Genomic DNA, 8,591 nt, shown 5'->3' on the forward strand with positions numbered 1-8,591 from the left:
CTATCATAAATAAGTAAAAATTTAAAAAAAAAGAAATTAAATTTGTGAAATTGCAGCCCACCCTTAAAAAAAAAAAAACTTTTGGAAAGAGGAAAGACATTGTTTTTAATTTTATTGAAAACTTGGATTATCAACCACTTGACTAAACCTAATCTCTATCTCTCGAGTAAAATTTAGAAACATTACCTTTCTTAATTGAAGACTTGAGCAAATGGAGAGATGCCTTGCTTCAAAGAAAGTATCTAAAAGACCAAAACCAGTAAAGATAAGAATATGGTACAAGTTAGTTTACAGGTGTAATTTTTCAGTTCTCAGGGTTAGAGCTGAGAGCCAAAATGTACAGGGAAGGCTCAGCTACCAGTGCAGCAAGAGCATTAGGAACCAGGTGGTCAGAACTTTAGAACTTTCTGTTACACCTGTGTCTCCCCATTGTGATGACCCTTAAGGTGAAAAGGGGTCTCTTGCTCCCCTTTGGTGATCGCAGGAGAGGGGGACCCGAGGAGACTTCATTCCAATCCATAGCAAGTCTTAGAGAAAGAAAAGCTTGGAGGCCAGAACACCTCATCCCAGAGCAGGAAATTGAGCTGGGTCCCAGGGCTTTGGGTCAGTTCTTCTCCCCATCATCGCAGACAGAATTCAGTATCATTGTTTAGTCCTAAGGCTTCTCTAGCAGCTCATACCAACACTTTGTAACACAACCTGTCGCTCCCTTACATTGTGATTTCCATCAGAGCAAGAGCTGTATTTTTATTCACCCTGATTCCTTAGCCTCAGCACCTGATACAGAAAATCCTAACAAGGGATCCCTGGGTGGCGCAGCGGTTTAGCGCCTGCCTTTGGCCCAGGGCGCGGTCCTGGAGACCCGGGATCGAATCCCACGTCGGGCTCCCGGTGCATGGAGCCTGCTTCTCCCTCTGCCTGTGTCTCTGCCCCTCTCTCTCTCTCTCTCTCTCTCTCTCTCTGTGTGTGACTATCAAATAAATAAAAATTAAAAAAAAAAAAGAAAATCCTAATAAATATGTTTGTGAAACTCACAAAGAATTTCAACAAGCCAAAAGCTATGCGTTACAGACGGTGTTGTTCACCCCATAGGTCTTTACAGGGATTGCAAAATAAGCTGTCACTTCTCTCCCTATTTAGCAATTTTTTTCTAAACACAGAATTGGAAGTGCTAATGAGAACTCCTTATTTTAGGTGATCGATGAGATTTATCGTGTGTTGAGATATGTCAATTCTACCAGAGCCCCTCAGCGAGCCCATGAGGTACTTCAGGAGTTAAGGGACATCTCCTCCATGGCAATGGAGTACTTCGATGAGAAGATCGTGCCCATTCTCAAGAGAAAGTTACCAGGATCAGATGTGTCTGGAAGACTCATGGGCTCTCCTCCAGGTAGCTCTTGTTCTTATGTTCAGTTTAAAGTAACATTCATATATAGTTTCATAACTTGCTCTCCCCACCCCCACTTAATCATACATTGTCACCTTTTCTGTATCTGTAAATATGTATTTGCAACATGATTTTTAATGACAGCTTGATTACAGACCATAACGTGTACAACTGATCCACTGCTGTTGAGCACATTTGTCTTTAGTTTCAGTGTTTAAACTACACTTTGAAGGACAATCTCATGGCTAAATCTTTATATATATCCACAACTACTGACTTATAATAAATTTGTTAGAATTTCTGGGCTAAAAGCCATATATATGTATGGGGGGTTTTGAGGGTTTTTTTGGGGGGGGTTGTTTGTTTTTTGTTTTGTTGGGGGGGTTTGGGTTTTGTTTTGTTTTTTTTTAATGCTGATTCTGTCTGGCTAATATCCGTTATGCCAAAACAGAATTAAATATACCAGATAAAACCCCCCAAAATTATTCATGGAATATTCACTTAATATTTCAGCCCCTAGAGTGTCTGGCTGCTACTTTAAAAGACAGGGTATATAAAGCTGTTTCGAGCACAATCACTGCTTCTGTGGTAGCTATTTTGCAAAAGTGTATCAGAGCCAAGGGATTTGTGCCTTTATCTACTGAAAGACTAAATTGTTAAAAATATCTTCAACCCTTGCAAATACTTTAAATCAGGAAAAAATTTTTAGTAAGACTTTTTGTTTTGTTTGGATTAGATAGCTCCCTGGAATGCTCAGTAGGGTAACCAAGTGGCTTTCTGTAATTGAATAATAAAGCCTACAGCATCTCGGCATTAATACATCAGTTATTTATTGAGTACCTATTATGCGCACAGCACTGTACTGTGTACTGTGGAGACTAAAATGAAGTGTAATACGTGGTGTCTGATCTCAAGGATCTTACTATGTCAAAAGGTAAGACATATCCAGACTCAAAGTTAAATGGTCATTGGTAAGAGAAATATTTTAAAGAAGGGTCCGTTAAAATGCCTAATGAATAGCAGAGATAGGATCTTAAGCTAGAACCCTTGTTGATTGAGAGTTCACAAGAAGTAAGAAGAATTGATCTAAGCCTTGATGTGTTAGTGGGAATTAGATGAAGGTAAGCAGAGAGAGAAGGAAGATTGCATTGGTGCAGGAAAATAGCCTGGCTCTTTATGTGTATAAAGAGAAAACTGTCATGATGGGTTTAGGGTATAAATGGATTCATCTGGTTCTTTTAAAAGACTTAGTTTTTGGGCAGCCCCGGTGGCGCAGCGGTTTAGTGCCGCCTGCAGCCTAGGGTGTGATCGTGGGGACCCTAGATCGAGTCCCACATTAGGCTCCTTGCATGGAGCCTGCTTCTCCCTCTGCCTGTGTCTCAGCCTCTCTCTCTCTCTCTCTCTCTCTCTCTCTCTCTCTGTCATGAATAAATAAATAAAATCTTTAATAAAAAAAAGACTTTTAGTTTTTAAAAAGTAGGTTATTAGTTTATGGCAGTGATTTTTATGCCAATGTTACCTTCTCTTATTCCTTTTTTTTTTTTATTTAAAGATTTTATTTATTTATTCTTGAGAGATAGAAGGAGAGACAGAGCCAGAGACACAGGCAGAGACAGAGCCAGAGACACAGGCAGAGGGAGAAGCAGGCTCCATGCACCGGGAGCCCGACGTGGGATTCGATCCCGGATCTCCAGGATCGCGCCCTGGGCCAAAGGCAGGCGCCAAACCGCTGCGCCACCCAGGGATCCCCCTTCTCTTATTCCTATAACAGAATGATTCCAAAGCCTTCTTCCTGCGTCACATGGGAGATTCTTCATGGTCATCGTATGTGACGTAACCCACTGTTTGATGGTATCCCTCCCTGTCTGGCTAAAGTTGAAACTCTTGCATAGAGCTAAGTGCTGAAAGAACTTAAGGGCATAATAGGCCTGTGCTTCTAAAACAAATGTTTATGTTTGCTCCTGTGAAATAAGATAGAAAATAGTCTAATTTTACTAGTGTTTTCTTAGTAGGTCTTGAAAATGTTTTATTATATTTTAGTCCAAGTTTATGCCATTAAATGTTGTTCTTCATTACTGGCAATCCACACGGTGCCAGATGAACCCAAGCATCAGAATTCAGACTCCTTTACTCCTAAGACAAGGCTATCTGATTAATCCATTCAACCAAGTAGATTGCAGAGAGAATATTATCTGAAGTGATGTTTTAATTTTAAGGGCATTCTATTTCAGAGTAAGTTTCATGACGGAAGTCTTACTGGTAGTGAGACATTTTGAGTGATTGATGGACCATTTAACACTGTGTCTCCACAGTTCCAGGACCTTCCGCAGCCCTCACGACGATGCAGCTCTTCTCCAAGCAGAACCCCTCAAGACAAGAGGTCACCAAACTCCAGCAGCAGGTCAAGACCAATGGCGCTGGTGTGACTGTTCTCAGGCGCGAGATCTCTGAGCTTCGCACCAAAGTGCAGGAGCAGCAGAAGCAACTTCAGGACCAGGACCAGAAACTGCTGGAGCAGACCCAGATCATAGGCGAACAGAACGCACGGCTGGCGGAGCTGGAGCGCAAACTGCGGGAGGTCATGGAGAGTGCGGTGGGAAGCTCCTCTGGGTCAGGGGCCAACGAAGAGTCTCCTCGGAAACGGAAGAAGGCAACAGAAGCCATAGACTCCCTTAGGAAATCAAAGCGTCTCCGGAATAGAAAGTAAAGGGGGCGTGTTTCCAGCGTCAGAGGAAGACGTGCTCAGCAGCTGAGTGGTTCTGCCTGCAGGACCTGGGAGCCTCGGTGCCCCCCAGGCTGCCAGGCCTTTGGAGGGAGCACGACTCCTGCTTGGACTCTTCCCGCTTCTCCCAGTTGAACTGATGCACAGAATCTTTTTACTTTGCAATAGATTTGTACTAACCAGACCTGTTCTATCATGTTTTGAGGAGTTAACTTTTTTCTGTGCAGATAATGTCTAAAGTAAGTTTATTTGTTTCTGCATATATGCACATTACAGAAGGATCTGAAACAAACCAGTCTGGACAGACTAGAAGTTAAGTTTAATACAGAAAAATGTCCTGTTTCACTTGAAAGAAAAGACCTAATTTTTAAATGGACAATATCTTGTTTAAAAAAAAAAAAGTTGACTTTTTGTTATAAGTGACCTTTGTCTGGAATGTCTGAAAAGTAGTAAATGCTTTTTGGTATCGAAGTAATGGGTAACTAAAACGGACTTCCATAGTGTTGGCTGTAGAAGGGGCCTCTACAGTATTGACTATCTATTTTTATAAACTACTGGCAAGGGACTTATCCAGTTGTTATATACATGTTTTCATTTCTCTTCTGGGGCCATGTCCTCCATTTGCATGGATGCATGCATTGCCTAGTCAGCTCACTTAAGAAGCTCTTGCACTGGTATTAACCTTGAACCTCTATACTTCTCCACTTTTTAGAGCACCGTTAGTTTATTAGAGCGCCTGACATCTCCTACCACCACGACAGCTTGCCTCCAGGGAGGCATTTGTCAGACCATTTGTCCTCTGCTTTCACAGGAACAAGGGAGCATGGAAGCCAATCTGTTTTCGTTAGGGTTCAGGTACATGGGCTGAGGCAGAACCCCAAACTCCCCGGCTCTATCAGTGTCGGACCTCTGGTGACTGGTGTAGCATCCCTTCCTCACCACCGCGTGTGTTCCCCAATCAGTGTGGTGGTCACTGCGGGTATGAGTAGGGGATTCAGCCGTGGGCTGCAGTGTTGCCATTGAAAGAAAGCTCGTTGGAGAAAAGCGTACTCTGAGAAAGCATTTTGATCGTTTTGTTTCTAGGGGATGACCTGAGGGAAGCATTTAAATATTAGTTTCAAGCTTTCCTTATTCTACAACTTTAAACAAAGCTTTAATTTCGTTTGCACTCCTGTTTTGAGCGTATAACTGGAAAAGCATGTCTTGCACTGTTCACCCTTCTAAGCGGTCACTTTAAGCACCTCCAAATCGTGTGCAGTGGTTACTTTCCCCAGGTGGATATTTTTGAGGCATTCAACGATGACTGTCCTCATTTTATTTTCATGTACTAAATTATGTAGTTATTATTTCACTGATAAGTTCTTTTATCAACTTTTACCAACTGTTGCTTTGGGCTTCAGTTATTTCAAATAGGCTTAGGTGTAATATAGGAAATGACCCCTGTCCAGGTGGGAGTTTGACACCTGCATGAAACCTAAGGTTTGGGTAAGTACCTTAGTGGAACAAAAGCACAAGGTTGCCACCTTTTTTATCCGCCCACCATGACATCACCTCACCAAATGAAACTTTTTCTTACCCATTTTTAATATTTTCCTTACATAATACTGTCCTTAGATTTTGATCAATTCTCTGTCTGGCTTGGAAACTCCATTTACAATGTAGTATGTTTTCAGTGAAAAAAACCATATAACATCCAAGTGTTTCATGGTTTGTTGGGAAGGTAATTTTAAAATAAACAATTTCCAAAAAACATTTGTCAGCCAAGGTCATCCATAAAAGTCCCCGTCTGGAACTTGTTTTCTCGGCAGGTGTCATTTTTGTAATCCTAGGATTGAGCCATATTGTCCTGACTCTGGAGCAGGCCTGCTGGAGTACTCATGGCTGTTAATATTCCGCCTTCCTGATAATAGGAAGATGCTAGAGTAACCAGGTAACATGTTTACAGGTTTACAAAGTAGGATCCTTAATGCATCAAAGGGATAGGACCTCAGATGACTAACAGTTGTTAATGAATTATTTCCACTTTCTTGGGTTGCTTTTTAAACCACACATAGATACCCAACTGTATGTAGAGTCTTCCATTCCTTAACATGAGCATTTGGCTTTCACACCATCAGAAGGTAGATTTTGAGTTTCAGAATCCAGATTTCTGCAGGATACACGTGTCACTGTCCATAAGGTCCATGGGCCCCACTAGTAAGCACTACAGTTGTCCATTCAAGTCTTAATCTTCCTTAAGGCGTCTTGCCAAAAATCGTGTGAGGCTGTGGCCTTGACCGATTCAATAGCTCTTACACTTAACTTTTGGATCGCATAGTGGGATTTAGGGTTCGACAAATCGCAAATTATTTTGACCAACTGAAACTGACATGTCAATTGTGGATGAGCCCCTGAGCAGGAGCCATCTCACCTGAGGGTTAGACCCCAGGGGTTTCAGTGCTGTTAGCGTCATGTTGTCCTTGATTAAGAGTCCCTGAGTCACCCATGTCATCTTCCTTGGCTGTTTTTCAGAGACTTCTGTGCTGACGGGTCCACTCCCACTTGTCAATTGATTATGGTCCAGCACCATTGACCCAGACACAAGGGGACTTGCCCCTGCCTCACAGGCACAGGGCCCTCCACGTCTCTCCCACACAGATTTGGTCTGGTTTTCACATAATCTGAAATACAAATGATTTCAGGACATGAGATTACAGAACCTGCTGCTTTTCAAGCTCCTATTTTGCTGTACAGAGTCTGGTAATGGGGCAGACACAAACTCACTAATTAATCATACTGTTTTAAAAACCGTTGGGGTGCCATCTGGTCTAAAGCCACTGGTTTTAGAAGCAGCTTTTTTCTTTTTTGTTTTCTTTGTAAAACGTGGTTTTTGGAGTACTGAATTATAAGGGGCTTGCCTTAATCTCTATTTAGTAGTTTCAAGATGTATGCTCTATTATTCTACTTGTTAACATGTTGAAATACTCTATGTAGCCCCAAAGGTGGGTCAAACAGTATAAGTCATGACTAAATAAATAAGCTAAAGGTGTCACTATAGCTGGATTTTTTTTTTTTTAGAAAAGATGGACATATGAACAGAGGCTATGTGTAAGAAGCAAAAAAACATGGCACCTTGAGATTGCACTATTTTTTGCATTGTTTTCTATGCCATTTCATAGCCTGCACTTTAGTCTCCAAAGAAACAATGTATGATGTCCCAGTTCCTTATTAGTAATAAACTGTTTCCTGAGACAGGGCACTTAATTCTGTTTTACTGAGAGAGTTTCTTGGAGGTGGATCCCTTTCCTGAGTTCTCTATTTCCTTAGCCATAATATTTTTCTAGGATCTAGGAACTCCCGATCTTCTCTGTTTCCAACAGTATAGAATTTTAATTTAATGTAAAATCTCATTCTTGGTGATCAGCACATTCTTACATCCTGCCCTAGTGGTGAGTACCCATTTGTTGACACCTATCCAATCCTCTAAAAATACGTAAGTACAATCTGGAGCCAGGAATAAAAGCATTCTGAAAGGTAGATGTCCCATAGGATCCTGGCTTGTAACTGGCTATTTCTAATAGATGATGTGAAATCCAATCTGATAATGCCATCCAACTTCTCAAGATCTGAGTCCCTTTAGTCCACAAAAGATTAGTAAATTAAAACACCCCGGAAATTACAAGCTTCAGTAGCCTGCCATCAGGGATCAATCATTTTCCAAAAGATACTGAAGCAATCAAAAAAATGAAACTAGCAATCAGTCAACTGCCGCCCACCATTTTATTTTTAATAGTGCATTGTATCTGCGGCAAGTATGATAGGCCTAAGTAATGTTGGCTTTTTCCAGCTTGCTCAGAATAATTGCTAAATTCCTAAAATCAAAAGTTAAACCTAAACTTGTCCTGTTGTGTCTGGAGAGAACCATGGGATTTTAGAAGCATATTGGAAATCTATTGGGTCCATTGCCAAAGTATATCGGTCCATATTCAAAGCTATACCAAAAGTTTAGAAGTGTTTGAAATTCCTTATGTGGTACCATGTCTGTTTACTTATGCTCATGAGCAACAATGAGTTACTAGTTTGCCTTCTGGAATTTTAATTGTTATAACCTAATTCAATTATTGGAAGTGAAAAGCCTCCTCCCGCTCACACAACAGGGTACGTAAATAAATGTGTTGTAACCAACGCTACTTGTTTTCTTTGTATTTCATGTACAAAAGGTGATGGAGCTCCACTTCTAGCAAACACCGCTATAACTCTAGCTACCACCTCCGGAAACACCATGTGTTGTGTGTGTTCCACGGGTCTTGGTCTTCATATCCGCCCTAGAAAGCAGGTGCACCCTAGGGAACATGAACACGGGGTAAGCTGCACATTCACAGTATACAACCAAGTGCCTAAGTGGGATTTGAACACAGACCTGCCTGCCGCCAAATCTTCTGTACTTCCCACCATGCTGTACTACATCCTAAACCAGTGGGGAGCTTTGAGACTCTAGATTAC

General features: G+C 41.5%; 1 protein-coding gene across 1 annotated transcript in view; it reads left to right on the top strand.

Annotated features, from left to right (window-relative positions):
• Positions 1-8,273, top strand: part of FBXO28 (F-box protein 28) — a 32,247-nt gene extending 23,974 nt beyond the window's left edge. The window contains exons 4-5 of the mRNA XM_041758458.1: positions 1,195-1,390; positions 3,700-8,273. Of these exons, the coding sequence (XP_041614392.1) occupies positions 1,195-1,390; positions 3,700-4,094 (591 nt within the window). The 3' untranslated portion in view covers positions 4,095-8,273. The remainder of the gene's footprint in view (positions 1-1,194; positions 1,391-3,699) is intronic.
• The last annotated feature ends 318 nt before the right edge of the window (positions 8,274-8,591 follow it).

This window comes from Vulpes lagopus, chromosome 1 (genome assembly GCF_018345385.1).
Source record: "Vulpes lagopus strain Blue_001 chromosome 1, ASM1834538v1, whole genome shotgun sequence".
NCBI classification, from domain to species: Eukaryota; Metazoa; Chordata; class Mammalia; order Carnivora; family Canidae; genus Vulpes; species Vulpes lagopus.